The sequence below is a fragment of the Heloderma suspectum genome, chromosome 2 (assembly GCF_057233095.1).
Source record: "Heloderma suspectum isolate Gila_16-S chromosome 2, 16-S_ref, whole genome shotgun sequence".
Lineage (NCBI taxonomy): Eukaryota > Metazoa > Chordata > Lepidosauria > Squamata > Helodermatidae > Heloderma > Heloderma suspectum.
This window is the reverse complement of record NC_139459.1, coordinates 315,334,715-315,351,026: the sequence shown is the minus strand read 5'-3', so window position 1 is coordinate 315,351,026 and position 16,312 is coordinate 315,334,715. Positions and strand designations below refer to the sequence as shown.

The following is a 16,312-nucleotide window of genomic DNA, read 5'->3' as shown; positions in this document are numbered from 1 at the left end:
CCAGGACAGTGGCAAAGGAAGGAGCTGCAGCCTTTTTGTTGTTGTTCCTCTCTCTGTTCTCTCTGCCCATGTGCTGTGCTGAACACCTGGAGCAATGCTCATTACAGCAAGTGGGAAAGAATGTAGGAAAAGGCAGGAGAAGCTTTGGCTTCCTTGTCTTCTATTATAGTGGGAAACGTAAAGGTACCGCACAGATTTCCAGGTTTTAACTTGGCAATTCTAGACCTAGATAATAGTCTTCATAATTGTAAATGGTTTAAGGTCGGAACAGCTTCTGAACTAATGCTCTAGAAATCCTTGTGGAAATAACATAAAAGAGCTTACCTACACAATGAGGCACTGGTTGTGGGGAAGTAAAGAAGCTGCATGCAAGTCAAAACAGAGGGGTTCCTATAACTCCCCTTGCATGTTGAAAGCACATGTGAAGGGATTATAGGATGTGTGGGTTAGTTTCAAACCCTGCTGCTGATGTGCCAACGAGCTGCAAGAAATGCATGCATAAGACTCATCCACATACACATTCCCTTCTTAAGGTTGCCAAACGTATGGCTGGCAAGGGGTATGGTGGCAGGTAGGTGGGAGTGGGGTGCGTCCATGCAACTCACAGCACGTGCAGAGTTGCAAAGGCTGAGAAAATTGGGGCTGATTTTTTTTCACAGCAACATAGCAACAGAAGTGTGGAAGAACATTATAACATAGACATGAGAGGCAAGAAGCTTGAATACATTCAGTGTAGGAAGAGCCTAGCAGTACAGGGAGATAATGCTTACACCATTCGAGATAGGAGAAGGTGTTCTCCTCAGACCTGAATTATTAAATTGCTGAGAGGAACTCTGCAAAACAAGCTTACAAAACCTTTTTATAATTGCTTCTAATAAAGAGCCTAATGCTGGAAGCACTTGAACTTCATGAAAGTTTGTTTGCCAGGTTGACTGAGTCAGAGTCTGTTCCTTTTAGAAGTTAAGCTTTGCCCCTCTCTCGCCCTCATCTCTAGTTGAGATTCGGATATTTGTTATTATAAATGAATGTTGGTTTGACCATTTTGAAAGGAAACTAAGTGCACAATCCTATGCATGTTGGCTGGGGCACGCTGGGAGTTGTAGGCCTTCTTTCTGTCCAAACCTGCATAGGATTGTACCTTAATTCACTTAGATTGTGAAGAAAACTTTATGTCTGCCTTAGCTATATGTCTGCCTTATTTTAAAAATAGAACTTAATACCTGAAGCCAGATACTTTTAAATTCTCATATTGTTGCAATTTGTAGCTAGCTTTATATGTAGTACAGGAAAAGCAAACTGTTGTTACTTTGCACAAAGTGAAACTCACAAGCTGAGAAAAAAGTGTATTTTTAACAAGTGAAACAAGCCACAGCATGAATACTGTTGTTATTCCATTAAAAAAGTCATTCCTTTTTAAGAAAACAGATGAGAAATTTGAGTTTCCTCTTTGCCCTAATTCTGTCCTTTCTGAAAGAATTTTGTATCATTCCATGGTTATAATGAAAGCTGCAGTCCTATATTCACTGACCTGGAGTAAGTCCCACTGAACTCAATGTGGCTTACTTCTGAGTAGACATTAACAGAATCACACGTTCAGGTGCTCATTAATTTTTAACTTAATATCATGTGTTCAAAATCTAGTTCTGGTGTAGGCACAATTTATGGCTATAACTTCTAGCCTTTCTGTCTAGCTAGAACAAATAAAATGCTCCCTGGACTATGTGTTAAGTTCTTCTGGGAAAAGAATGAGCCAGCGTTAATCCAAAGAACCAGCAGTGTGTATAATTGTGTATTAACTTTTAATTTATTCTTGGGAAATAATTACTACTGGCTTGACCTTGTTATAGGGCAGTTACATGTATTTTAAAGGAATCCCTCACTGAATGCTTATATACCTTAACTCTAGTCACAGCAGATAAAGACAGTCTTTAAAAAAAAAAAAAAAAATTCATGGCAACCCACCATGTCCCATGACATGTTTTTGAAACTGAAGGGAATTTCAAAAATAGTTTGATACAGCCCAGGTTGTTCAAAGAAAAGAAACGTTAAAAAATGCATTGGACAAGCCTAGGCAAGTCTTTGGATCTCAGCCCATATTTAACAGTACTGGTCAAGTGAGAGATTTTTGACATGCACAAGGTTTTTCAGCAGAAGGCCATCATCCAGAGAGACATATGAGCACACCATCATAGCCACCAGAGGGGGGGGTGTGCACGCGTGCATGCATGTATTTGGAGAACGGGGGAAGCTTTCTTTTGTCAAACTCCCACACTGAAACACACAGGAATATAAAAAAGCGCTTTGAACAAATTGTGACAAATTGTTGAAGGGAAAATAATACTGAAGAAAAACTCTTGCTTGGTGTACAGCTGAAGCATATGCCTCTGGGTCATAGACACAGGCAATCAAGAGTCTTGTGGCACCTTTAAGCTTATGTGAACTGGAACCCACTCTAGTCCATGAAAGCTTATGCCATAATAAATGTGTTAGTCTTTAACACACTTTGGTTTTTTTGCTGCATCAAACCAACATTGCTATGCCTCTGGACATAGATAATGGTTCCTGAGAAGAGGTGCTGTGGTACATTTGGGCCAGTTTCTGTCAGTGTAGTAGCAGACAAAACTCTGAGTGAGGACTGTTCATAGAGAATTCCTGGTGAAGTCTTTGTGTAACTTAAAAGCATTTTCCTGTTTTACTACTTTTGTGTTGTGTGGTTATAGTAATCTTTAAGGAAATGTTAAACTCCAATAGTTAATCACTTGCATTTTTGCTTTCGTGTCTACTGATGGAATTCAGGATCTTCTGCTGTAGATCAACCAATGCTAAGGGTCAGGTTATTTTAAGCTAATGCCATTTAAGGGATTTAGGAATCTGGGACGCTGGAGTTTTTGACTAGCATTGAAAATCAATACTCCTTTTGAAAAGCTGACATCTAGTGGACATTACATATAATGCTTGGTTTGATTGCTCAGCAATGGAAAGATGCAGTACTCCAAAGTTGATCATTATTTCTGCATGTAAGCCTTTTCATCATTTTAGGTGCTCATTTTTAATGTCTATTTCTGATAGCTGGTCAGGGTTTAACAATTTGCTTACAAGCAATTAGACATTGCTACATACAAGAAATAATTATCTACTGCACTTTTCATCTTCAAGTGGGACAAAAAGAGCAGTAGTATCCCGGTCTATAAAATATCTGTATATTGTTTGTTTTTGGCCATGTTGATACATATTGCACATATATGTTTCTATTCAATAACTAAACATACAAGTATTATGCCATAACTTTTAGTGTACCTTGTGGTTTGTAATGGTCACATTAAGAGAATAGAATTTGCTTGCTGCAGACCTACCTGTTTAACTGTCCTTTCAGACTCAAAGCCTCCACTCCCACTTGTAACATCTGATAGTGTGGGATGTAACCCATGAAAGCTCATGATAATTTATTAAAATATCTGAACAACTAAAACAGTTAGTCTATATGTGTTCTACGCCTAACCCTTGAATCTGTAAATGTATTATGTTGTTGTTGTTGTTAAAAACATTTATATTCTGACTTTCTGAGGCTCTCTCCCAGGTCCTAACTAAGCATATACCTGGGGACATTGGGACACATTGATGAAGGTACAATCATGCAGGAGTAGGCAGTCTTTCAGATATCCTGGTCCCAAATTGTGAAAGTATTTAAAATTCATCACCAGCATTTTGAATTGGGCCCAAAAACAAGTGGAAGCCGGTACCGTTGTTTCACTAAGGGAGTTGCATACTTCCTATACACAGTCACCATTAACCGCCTGGCTACTGCATTCTGTACCAATTGTAGTTTCTGGACAGTCTTCATTGGTTATCCTATGTAGAGCAGGTTACAATAATACAGACATGATATAACTAAAGCATGTGTCACCCTGGCCAGATTTGCCATTCTCAGGAGTGAGAATGGCACCTGCTTATCCATGGTAAGGCCATGTCCAGAATATCAAACTATGAACTGCATTTTCCAGGAGGGTGATACCCCATCTAATGCAAGTTGAATCCCTATCCCTGGATCAGCTTTGTTCACCAAAAGCACTTCTGTGTTGCCTGTATTAAGCTTCCATTTGTTTGCCCCCATCTAGTCCATTATTGCCTCCAGGCACTGCTTCAAGACTTCTGCAGCCTTCCTAAAAGATAAAAAGAAGAGGGAGAGTTTGGTGTCGAGCAAATACTGATGACATCAAATTCCGAATCTCCAGATGAACTCTTCCATTGGTTTCATGTAGATGTTGAACAGCATGGGAGAAAAGATGGACCCTATGAGACCCCAAAGGCCAAGGCATAAAAAAGGAGTCCCTCAGTGCCACCTTCTGAAGCTGCCCACCTAAGGAAGGATCAGAACACTGTGTCTCCAAGTCCCATCCAGTCCAGAAGGATACCATGTCAATTGTATCCTTCTGGACCTAAGGTCCAGCAGAACTAACAGAGATTTACTCCCCCTGTGTAGTTCCCAGTATAGATGGTCTACTAGGGCATCCAAGGCTGTTTCTGTTCCAAAGCTGGACCTGCAGCCAGGCTGAAATGGATTTAGATAAATGTAATAACTTTGCTAGCTGTAGACAGTGACCATATTTTAGGATTCTCTTTCTTGAGAATATTCCTTGATTTGAGATAGTTCTGTCCTAATACTTGAGGAAGGTTGTGATTTGGAGTATGAAGGATTATGGGATTCTATACCTCCATGGAGGAAGCAGTCCTATGGCTCCTAGACAGCATCTGGGGGACATAGGATTTTTCAGTTTCCTGGCTCCGAGCTCATAGACAGGGCTTTGAGCTCGGAGCCAGGGAACCGTGCTCCCCATCCCTTCGCTTTCATAGCTGGCGTGGAGAGAACCGCACTGGCTGCTTCTCTGCACCCATAAAAAGGAGTACAGACATGGGTAGAAGGTGCTGTTCCTGGGAGAGGAGAGGAGATCGGCAGCATCCCTTCCATTTTTCCTATGGCCGCCCCAACCCCCTTCCCTCCCCAAAGCCTCCCCTAGGTGGGCTAGCTAAAATGCAGTGTGGGAGGCGCAAGGCACCTCCCTCTCTGCATAGGATACTCTCGAGCCTCAAAGTTGGGGGGTTATGAGTACCCAGGGCGCAACCCACAGGTTTGCTGCCTTAATCCCTTTCAAAAAGTGCTTCCTTATAAAAAGACTGAATTGTAAGAAACACTTTAAAGTGGAGGAAAATACTTCCTTTGTAAGAACTTTTTTCTTTTTTTAAAGGGATGGATGGCAGTATACAGTTATTTGATTTTCGTATTCTTCCTGTGCAATCTTTTTTCTACTCTTATGGTTGTTTAAAGCATATCACTCCTAATATGGCTTGAATTGATAAGCGACGTACAGTCATTTTCAGCATGTTTTCATGGAAAGCTTGCTAGCCTGTTCAGCAGTCCCTCAAGAAGGACTGTTTGTCTTAGGATGAATTCTGCGACAGAAGAAAGATGCCTTTCTTCCTGAGAGCAGGGCTCTTTATTCCTTTGTAATGCACCATAAGCAGTTGCTGTACATCATTTGGTCTCTTGTTCAGCCAATGTCTCTGTGTATGGAAATGATTCCTAAAATGGTTGCAAAGACTTGGGACTAACCCACAAATGGTCATCTGTGCATAGCACTTTTATTCCTAATGTCAGTTACCAGATATTTGAATAGCCACTAGTTTTAATAATAGTTGCATTCTTGGGGAATTAAACCCAGTTTGGTTTTTTTTGAACAAAAATGCTTTCATGTATAAATAAAGCTAATTGTTTTTTTAAATGTAGCCTTCTGGTTTTTCAGGCATGGGACCTGCCTTTAACACTAATCCACAATATGGACTTTACTTCTACCACATATGTCTGACTTAGGGATGTCGGAGAAATCCACACCAGAATCAAATGAGTTCAGATTTCTATGAACCCAACCTGCAAATTCTGCAGTGGAATGGCTTTCCCCAAGTCACATGGATTCTGCAGAGTTGTGGACTGTTTGGGTTTTTTTTTTTTTTTTAACTTTCCAGAGTTTTATGCAAATTTAGTCATAGAAAAATATGTAACACAACACACGCTTGTCCAGCCCTCACACACAAGACACACTCATCCCCTCACCTCACACAACACTCCCTATCCCTCTCAACCCCTCCCACACACAACACACACCTATCTACCCGATCCACCCCTACAGACAAAAAACACACATTCCCCATCCACCCCCACATAACACACACCCATCCACCCTCTCACACACAACACACACCTATCCCCCCATCCACCCCCTTCTCATACAGCACACACCCATTCATCCCACACACACTGCACACCCTTTCCCCCCTCCTCCCACAACACACACCAATCTACCCCATGCACAAAACACACTGTATCTCAGACACAATACACACCCATCAACCCCATGTACCTCTATACATAACATACCCCTATCCGCCCCCACAACATCCACCCCCTACAGACAAACGTGATACAAATCATATACCCATCCTCTACAACATAACCTATCCCCCCAAACTCATACCCTTTCCCCATTCACACACATCCCCCACCCCATCCCTTGCACTCACAAACCAAAAACATGCCACTTCTCCCACCTGCCCCTACACAATACACACTGATCCCCCACACACAGACAATGTACACCCATCTCCAGCATCCCCTTTATACACATACACACAACCCATCCATCCACGCACACAACACACACCCATTCGCCACCCATACCCCCATACCCCAGGCATCCCACAACCCCCATCCCCTTCCCATCACCCGCACAGCGCACATACATCCCCCATTCACATGCACAAAATACACAACACCTACCCATCCACTCATACCCTCAGCTATACACAACACAGACAACACGCTGAACCCCCACCCAAATACACCCCACACTTCATACCCATCCGCCAAGAGCAGACATCCATACCCCAACTTACACACACCACACGCAACCACTCGGCACACCACACAGACCCATCCTCCCAGAACAACATCAGCCCACTCATAACACCCATCTCACAACCACAACCACACACACCATCCATTCACCCACCCAGACAACACACACCTAACCCTCATATACACACAACACACACTCCCCCTACACATACAATACATAGAACTCCTGTCCTACCCCCACAAATACACAACATGCACCCATCTGTCACACATACAGTAAACACATGCAAACACACCGCTCCCCACATACACAACCATCCCATCCACACCACTGCACAATACGCATCCCTTCCTCAACCTACACACATACACCCATCCCCCAATACACACACACACACACCACATACCCAGCCACCTCAGCAAACATCTATCTCCCAACTACATAGAGACAGCACACATTCATCCTCACATCCACCTCTCCATCACCTCTCACACAGAAATGTACATCCATCCCCCTTCTACCCACACACCATATATATCCACACGCACATATGCCACATGCTACCCCCCCACACACACAAAATGCTCCATCCACATTTACACATACATACCCATCCCCTACACATGCACACCTGGCCACACACATACATAATCCTATACACACACACACACACATGCTCATTCAACCCATACACACAAACATATACATTTTTGTTGTTCAGTCGTTCAGTCATGTCTGACTCTTTGTGACCCCATGGACCATAGCACGCCAGGCCTTCCTGTCCTGCGCTCTCTCCCGGAGCGTGCTCAAGTCCATATTCATTGCATCGGTGATGCTATCTAGCCATCTCATCCTCTGCCATCCCCTTCTCCTTTTGCCTTCAATCTTTCCCAGCATTGGGGTCTTTTCCGGGGAGTTTTCTCCTCGCATTAGGTGGCCAAAATATTTGAGCTTCAGCTTCAGTATCTGTCCTTCCAATGAGCACTCAGGGTTGATTTCCTTTAGGATGGACTGATTTGACCTCCTTGCAGTCCAGGGGACTCGTAAGAGTCTTCTCCAGCACCACAGTTTGAAATGTACATATATTTTATTTATTTATTTATTTATTTATTTATTTAAGTTATTAATCGCCCATCTGGCTAGTTACCCAGTCACTCTGGGCAATGTACAATATTAGAAACAGCTTAAAAGAATAAAATTCTACATTAAAAACTTAATATTTCTAAAAATACCCTAACCCACCCCAAATGCCTGCCTGAACAACCATGTTTTTAATGCACGGCGGAAGCTCATTAAAGAGGGGGCATGGCGGAGTTCCCTAGGGAGGGAGTTCCACAGAGTAGGGGCCACCCACAGAGAAGGCCCTCTCCCTCGTCCTCATCAGTCTAGCAGTCCTGGCTGATGGGACAGAGAGAAGACCATCCAAGGCTGAGCTTGTTAAGCGGCCTGTCTGCTGTTGCTGGAGGCGTTCCTTAAGATAGGCTAGGCCAGAACTATATAGGGTTTTAAAGGTCAAAACCAACACCTTGAATTTGGCCCAGAAAACAACTGGTAACCAGTGCAACTCCTTCAGCACTGGAGTGATGTGATCTCACTGGCGGCTGCCTTTGATCAGGTGAGCCACTGCGTTCTGTACCAGCTGCAGCTTCCAAACCAACTTCAAGGGTAACCCCACATAGAGCGCATTACAGTAGTCTGGACAAGAGGAGACCAGGGCATGTACTACCGATGGGAGCAGATGGTTGGGAAGGTAGGCACGCAGGCACCATATCAGATGGAGTTGGTACAGCGCTGTCTGGCTCACAGCTGACACCTGAGCCTCCATGGACAGCTGGGAGTTTAAAATGACCCCCAGGCTGTGTACCTGGTCTTTCAAGGGTAGCCGTACCCCATTCAACACTACGTCAGCATCCCCCAACCTTCTCTTGTCTCCCACCAAAAGTACCTTGATCTTGTCAGGGTTCAGCTTCAGCTTATTCCTCCCCATCCAGCCACTCACCATCTCCAGACATTTGGACAGGGATTCTACAGCCAGCCTTGGTGAAGATTTGAATGAGAGGTAGAGCTGCGTGTCATCCGCATATTGATGACACCGCACCCCAAACCTCCTGATGTTACCCCCCAGCGGCTTCACATAGATGTTAAATAGCATCAGGGAGAGGATGGAACCCTGTGGCACCCCACAAGTGAGCGGCCATGGGTCTGAAACCTCCTCTCCCACTGCTGCCCTCTGGTACCTGCTGGAGAGGAAGTACTGGAACCACCGTAATACGGTGTCCCCAATGCCCAACCCCTCCAGGCGGTCCAGGAGGATACCATGGTCAACGGTATCAAAAGCCACTGAGAGGTCGAGGAGAACAAGGAAGGATCATTCACCCCTGTCCAGAGCCCTCCTCATATCATTCACCAAGGCGACCAAGGCCATTTCTGTCCCATGCCCAGGCCTGAAGCCTGATTGAAATGTATCAAGATAATCGGCTTCTTCCAAGTGTGCCTTCAACTGCATCGCCACCCGCTCAATCACCTTGCCCCAAAATGGCAGATTCGAAACTGGGCGAAAGTTGTTCAGAACTTGAGGATCCAAGGAGGGCTTCTGCAAGAGGGGTCCTATCACTGCCTCCTTGAGGGCTGATGGCATCACTCCCTCCTCAAGGGAGGCGTTCACCACCTCCCTGATCCCCTCACCCAATCTCTCTCTGCAGCTCATAATGAGCCAAGATGGGCAAGGATCAAGTAAGCAGGTGGTGGGCCTTACAGATGAAAGCACCTTGTCCACTTCATCAGAAGGAAGAAGCTGGAACCTATCCCACAAAACTGGTTTGCCACAGGCCGCCTCTTGCTCACTAACTGTATCCACAGCACATGGAATCACATTCCTAATCCTATCAATTTTTTCTGTAAGGTGCCTTGCAAGGCCTCACAGGAGGCCTTAGAATGCTGCAGCAGTTCTGGAGCAACTGGACCGACCAGTGTGTTATACACACAGTCATGAACACAGGCATATGTATACAGATACCCATTCTCCCACATCTGTGTATGTGTAGATCTAGAACACAACACACACCCATCCCCCCATCCACAAATGCCATCCACACAAACCACACACACACACACACACACACACATATCACACACAAGTACACCAAACAAATATAATCCCACCCCCACTCATATATCTCCCACACATACACAAATACTCCTAGTTCATGCAAACTCACAAGCCCCATACAAACATCCCTGTCCACACACCCCATCGCATATGCTTGCTCACTCACCCATGCTCACACACCAACAGAGATATCACTTGCACACCAACACAAAAGCCTTCACATACCCCATCCCCACATAGCTCATGCACCCCTCCTCCCCACCAGCACACACATGTTGCTCAGACACACTTCCCAACCACCCACATACGCTGCCCACATGCCCTCTACTCATCCACATGCACCCAGCCATGTGCCCTGTCACACATACTTGCTTGACTCAGCCACACTTGCACTCACACATATTCCTTTGGACACATGCTTGCAAATCTTCCCAATATGCTCCCATGTCCACTCATGCACACTTGACCATGTGGTCACAGATAGTTGTACACATGGTTGCACAAGCTCTCTCTCTCACACATGCAGACGCATGCACGCACACACACATGCACACTTGGGGGTGGATTGGGGTGGATAGGGGTGTGTTGTGTTTGGGGTGTTGTGTGTGGGGCGTATGGAGTAGATGGGTGTGTGTTGTATGTGGGAGGGTATGGGGGCTCTATGGGTGTATGTTGTGTGAGGTGGGGCTGTATGAGCAATAGGTGTGTGCTGGGTGTGAGGGTGTGATTGGTTGTGTGTTGTGTGTGGGGAAATGGATGAAGAGATGGGTGCATATGGGTGGAGGGTGGATGGCTGGGTGTGTTGCGTGTCTGGGGGTGGATGAGGAGATGGGTGTTTGTTGTATGGAGAGTTGATGGGGGATGGGTGTGTGTGTGGAATGTGTGGGGGGATGGGGTGTGTGGGGTGTGTGGGGTGGGCTGAATGGGTGTGTGTTGTGTGTGCAGGGGAGATGGGTGGTAGTGTGTTGATATCATATGTGAATGGGTTTGCTTATGTGGCGATGGGTGCAGGTTGTTTGGGTGAGCAGTGATATGTGTGTGGTTTGTGGGGATGGATGTGGGAGATGTTTGTGTATATGTGGTGCATGTATAGGGTGGGGAGATGGGTGCATGTGGATATGGGTATGGGAATATGGCATGATGTGTAGATGGGTGGGGAAGGATGTGTGTGTGGGGTTACGGAGTTTGTTGGGGAGAGATAGGGTGTGGTGTATGTGTGGAGATGTGTGTGGCAAGCATCATGGAGAAGATGAATGTGGTGTGTGGGGATGGGAAGGTGTGTGTGGGGGAATGGGGGATTGGTGCATGGAGATATGTATTTGTGGTGTGAAGTTGGGTAGGATGGGTGTATGTGGGTCAGGGGATAGTTCATGAATGGAAGGAATGGGTGTGTCTGTGTCGATGAGGTGCGTGACTGGATTGGGCTGAGAATCTGAGTTCCCCCCAATGCATTTACTTACCTTTTATGTCGAAAACCTACAATATAATATGATTAGTTTTGATCTCTTACCTGGTAAATGTCTTTGCCCGCATAATGAAGGAACACAATCAAATGTAATATATTAGCCTACTTAGACCTGCTATCAAAATTCAAACATGAAAATTTGAAGGAGAACTTTTTAAAAGCAAATTCTTTTCAGCTCTATCAAGGCCAGACTTATTCCAGTTTCCTTCTCTAATGGCCTGGAGGCGTCGCTAACTTGTGACAGCTAAGCAAGAGGGTATCTCTGTGAAAGTTTCTTACCTGCTAGATGGCTTTGCCTGCAGGACAAAGCACAGTCAAATGTAACATATTAACCTACACACATTCTCTGCAGAAATTACTATTACCTTAAACTTTGAACAACTAAGGGTGTAATGCTACATACGTTTAGATAGGAAAAAGGTCCTATGAGTCCCAGCATGCCTGGCTGAGTCGTGCTGGGAGTTGTAGGGCTTTTTTTCCTGTCTAAATATGCATAGGGTTGCACCTTAAGTAATCCAGCTCAGTTCTCCTCCGCCCCCTACTAGCTTACTTAGCCTTTTAATCTTTAATTTTGCTCAGGAAAGGCTAATTTTATCTGTTAAGAGATCCATATCCCTCCCTTCCCCCAGTCGAATTACGATACCCAGGAGAGAGAGATGTTTTTGTATTTGGTTCCCCAAAATGTATTGGCATACCTTGTCTACAGAAAACCTACAATAAAATACAATTACATTGGGTCTCCTATGTGGTAAATGGATTTGCCTGCATGAAGGAGCACAGTCAAATGTAAGACTCACCTGATTTATTAATTTACTTAAATTTCCCAAATTACTAGCACTTGAACAACTAGCGAACACAATGAAATATAAAGCCATCCTGTCTGTAAATACAACACATAGCTAACCTAACTATGAACCTAACAGTGATCTCTGTAATCCTCTCTGCTCCCCAAATGCTCTCAAGAGCATTTTGAAATAAAAAGCAGCAACTGACCCTCCAGCTGGAACTCAGAGCATTGTTGTGTAGGCATAATTGTGACCTCAGAGATTCATACATGTCTTTATTTTAAAGGGATATCCCGTTTTTCCGCTGTAACAGCCTGCAAGTCAGTTTTCCAACGTGAAATAAAACCCACAGCAGTAGATGATATCTAATTTTGGCTGGCTTGTTGCTAGGCTCTTGGTTGCCTCCAATGCCAAAGCAAGAGAGGCTAGGGCAGGTAGGTAACATGGTGCCCGTGGGCGCCAATGTGCCCCTGGACACCTCTCTTGGTGCCCTACTCCTCTCACTTAAAATATCAACAACAACATGTTTTCTTACTGGCAGCTCAGATTGCTGTGAAATAGGTTTCTGTTGGTGCTGAAAACTGTGGGATCAAAGGAGTTCTTTAATGTACTGGGGCTGTGACCCCACCTCTGCCTTCTACCAGTCTTTTGACTTGTCCTTTCTCATGCCTCCCATGACAGCCATTTTGTGGTAGAGTCCAGGACAGTTTTTCAAATTGCCAAATGTGCTTGTGGCCCAAAAAGGTTGCCTCACCCTGGGCTAAGAGGTTGGGCTTAGTGTTAGTAAGTATGCACTTACCAACAAGGCAAGAACTGAGTGGTTGTAGGAAGTGGCAAGGGGTGAGAGCTGCATGGGGCGCCAGTTTGATAAATACCATCCACAATTAGGTGAAGCTGACTCCAATATGAGTTAACCAGTGATAGTTAACCAGAGGTAGGGATGTCGGAGGAATCTGTCTTGGGGGTCAAGCCCACTGCGCTTTTGGCAGCTCGGTCCCCCAGAGTCCGGCTCACTTGTCTGCAAGCTGGCCCAACTCAACTCAAGTTGAGACAGCTCATGGACTTCTGCCACCGCCGTCACCACTGCCAGCTGCTCTGCACAATTCTTTCGCTCAGTGGCAATGACAGGTGCTGGACAATTCCAGTGTTGGTCGTTGGGTGCAAGAGTCTCTCTTTGCCCTGCCGTACCCCATCAGGGAGAAGGGAGACTTGCACACAACGACCAGAGAGTCTGCGAGGTCCAGTGGGGAGCCTGCTGCTTGGCTTGCAAATGCAAGCCAAGCCAGGGGCTCCAGGGAAATCTGTCAAGCCCCAAGACAGCCAGGTTTCCCTGCACCGGATATCCCTACCCACCCCTCCCTGACAGTCTTTGTAACAGAACCGATTCATGTTTTCACAAGCCATCTGTCAGGGATGCTCTGACTTGGATTCCTGCACTGAGCAGGGGGTTGGACTCGATGGCCTTGTAGGCCCCTTCCAGCCCTACTATTCTATGATTCTATGAAGGCAAGCAGTCGGTGGCACATTTTCTTGGTCTTACCAGCACATCTTTTTCTTTTTCTGACTTTAGCATGCTGCAGATTTGGAGAAGAAGCAGAACGAGACTGAAAATAAGAAGCTGCTTGGTACGGTTATCCAATATGGCAATGTTATTCAGGTATGCAGTGGCTGGGCTCAAGGTGTTGCCATGGTTGTAGCATCCCGGGTTTAGAAATCTTGTGTGACCGAGGTTCTGCATAGACTAGCTTGCTTGGATGCAGTTGCAACTTCTTCTCTTAGCAAATAAAGATACTTAGAGAAAGTAGCGATACACGAACAGCCTGTTGTTTGTTTGACTTGAAAACAGTCTAGCTTCTGTGGTTTTGAGCAAACCTAAAAGGCTCGTGTTTGCAAAGCACACAGTTCCCCCTCTACTTCCCCCAAGAGCTTACCTGTGGGGCTGGGATAGAAGGCAGGCAGGCAGAGGCGTGCACTCCCAGGAACCTGCCAGAGCATCATTCACTGTTAAGAGATGGGACTAGGAATCCCAGTCCTAGAATCCCAGTGGGACAGTGATGCTATTTGGGTCATGTATGCCAGGAAGAAGTGGCACAAATAGTCTCAATTTTCTGCTGGTATGATCCTGGGACTGAGGAAAGAGGGGAACATCTACCAAAACCTGTTTCCTTCTCCTGCCTCAAGGTATATTACTGGGCTTTGGCATTCACAGGATTTATGCTTTTGTGATGGTACCTGTTGGAATGCTTGTGACATCCCTATTGGCAAGTGGGAGAAGTCAGTCCTGCTAGGCTACTTGCAAGGGTACTGTTTCATCAAATAATATGGCTACCAAGTGTTACATTTGCAGGGTCATGCTATGGGACCTGGCTATGTAGTGGCTAAAATCCCATGGTGAGGTAATTTCTGTGCCTATTTCCTCATGTTCTCTCTTCATCAAAATCCACGCCAGACTGTTGCTTTGTGAGATCTATTATGGTACAAATTCAATGGCTGCTGCTATTGGCATAGCAGGGCTGACTGATGCTCCACAGGTTGTGCAGCAATTTGGGCTGTTTCCCTACGTCAGCATGGTACCTTGGGCATTGTGCTTTATCAAAACTTTGTTTGACAGTCAACTAGTCAATAAGCTTACTTTTGAGGGGTCATGTGGTTGGTGCATTAACTGGAGTGGTGGCTTTGAATGTTGGAGACCGAAGTTAAAATCTCTGCTAAGTCCTAAAACGTACTGGAAGTAGAACACCAGCTTTCAGTGTAGCATTCTTTCTAGGGCTGATGCAAGGATAAATGCAGTCATAGTTATAAAGGCTTTGTGCAGTTAAAAATATACTGAGGGTATCATTCAGTGACATTTAACGCTGTTCAGAGCAGCCTTCCCCAACCTAGTGCCTTTCTCCAGGTGTGTTTGACTACAATCCCAATCATCCTCCACCAACTCAGCCAATGGGCATGATTGGAGTTGTTGTCCAATACATCCAGAGGGCACAAGTTGGGAAAGGCTGCTTTAAAGCGTTCTCCTTGGAAGCTCTAACTATAGTGATCTTCTACAGATTTTGTTCCATGTGAGCAGTATTCCTGGAAGAACTGTGGGTCAGGTGCTCAACTTGTAGCTTAACTCTGTACATTACAACTAGCATGGAATATTATTAAGTGGGCTTTATAAAGTAAATGGTCTTCCATTTTTCAACTTCAATGTGAACAGTGCAGGAATGTCAAAATCATTAAGGAATTAAAGTATATTTGTAATTGTTCCTAGGGCAGAATGTTTTAAAATCTTGTCTGTGGTGACCCTCTTTTTTTTTGTTTTTCGTTTTAGCTTTTGCATTTAAAAAGCAACAAATACTTGACAGTAAATAAAAGGCTTCCAGCTCTGCTAGAGAAGAATGCTATGAGGGTGACACTGGATGAAGCTGGCAATGAGGGATCCTGGTTTTATATACAGCCATTCTACAAATTGCGTTCCATAGGAGATAGTGTAAGTTTACAGGACCGTCAGACAAAATGGTGTGCGTGATACAATGTTGCAAAGCTTTTCATCAGTAGCATACTTTCTTGTGATTAATTTAATGCACAGGAGTTTATATAGAGTACTGGTGCCTCTTTTTTTCCTGGACTGCAGAGAGTGGGAGGTGAATTGCTATGGAAACAAATGTTTTGGAAACAAGGAACATTTTTAAAGACTGGAACAGTAGCTGCTTTAATCTTCACTGACTTTGAAATGGTTATGAAAATACTAACTCATTTTGTTAACTTAAGAACACATTAATATATTAAAGATAAGTTGGTTTATAGTAGTGTACCAACAAGTACTTTGTCTACTGATCATAAAGTGATTGGGAATGTGATGGGAATTTAAATTTATTGTGGCATAAGCTTTTGTGGTCCATCCTAAAGGAAATCAACCCTGAGTGCTCATTGGAAGGACAGATAATGAAGGTGAAGCTCCAATATTTTGGCCACCTAATGCGAAGAGAAAACTCCCTGGAAAAGACCCTGATGCTGGGAAAGACTGAAGGCAAAAGGAGAAGGGGACGGCAGAGGATGAGAT

The 16,312-nt window shown here is 44.7% G+C and overlaps 1 protein-coding gene across 12 annotated transcripts in view; it reads left to right on the top strand.

The window, feature by feature from the left end:
* Positions 1-16,312, top strand: part of ITPR1 (inositol 1,4,5-trisphosphate receptor type 1) — a 377,196-nt gene that overhangs the window by 126,086 nt on the left and 234,798 nt on the right. For all 12 annotated transcript variants that reach the window (XR_014788558.1, XM_084840316.1, XM_084840314.1 and 9 more), the window contains 2 exons: positions 13,838-13,924; positions 15,581-15,739. Coding sequence is in view for 11 of the 12 variants with exons in the window: in XM_084840316.1 (XP_084696442.1) it covers positions 13,838-13,924; positions 15,581-15,739 (246 nt within the window). In the remaining variant the exon portion in view is untranslated. The remainder of the gene's footprint in view (positions 1-13,837; positions 13,925-15,580; positions 15,740-16,312) is intronic.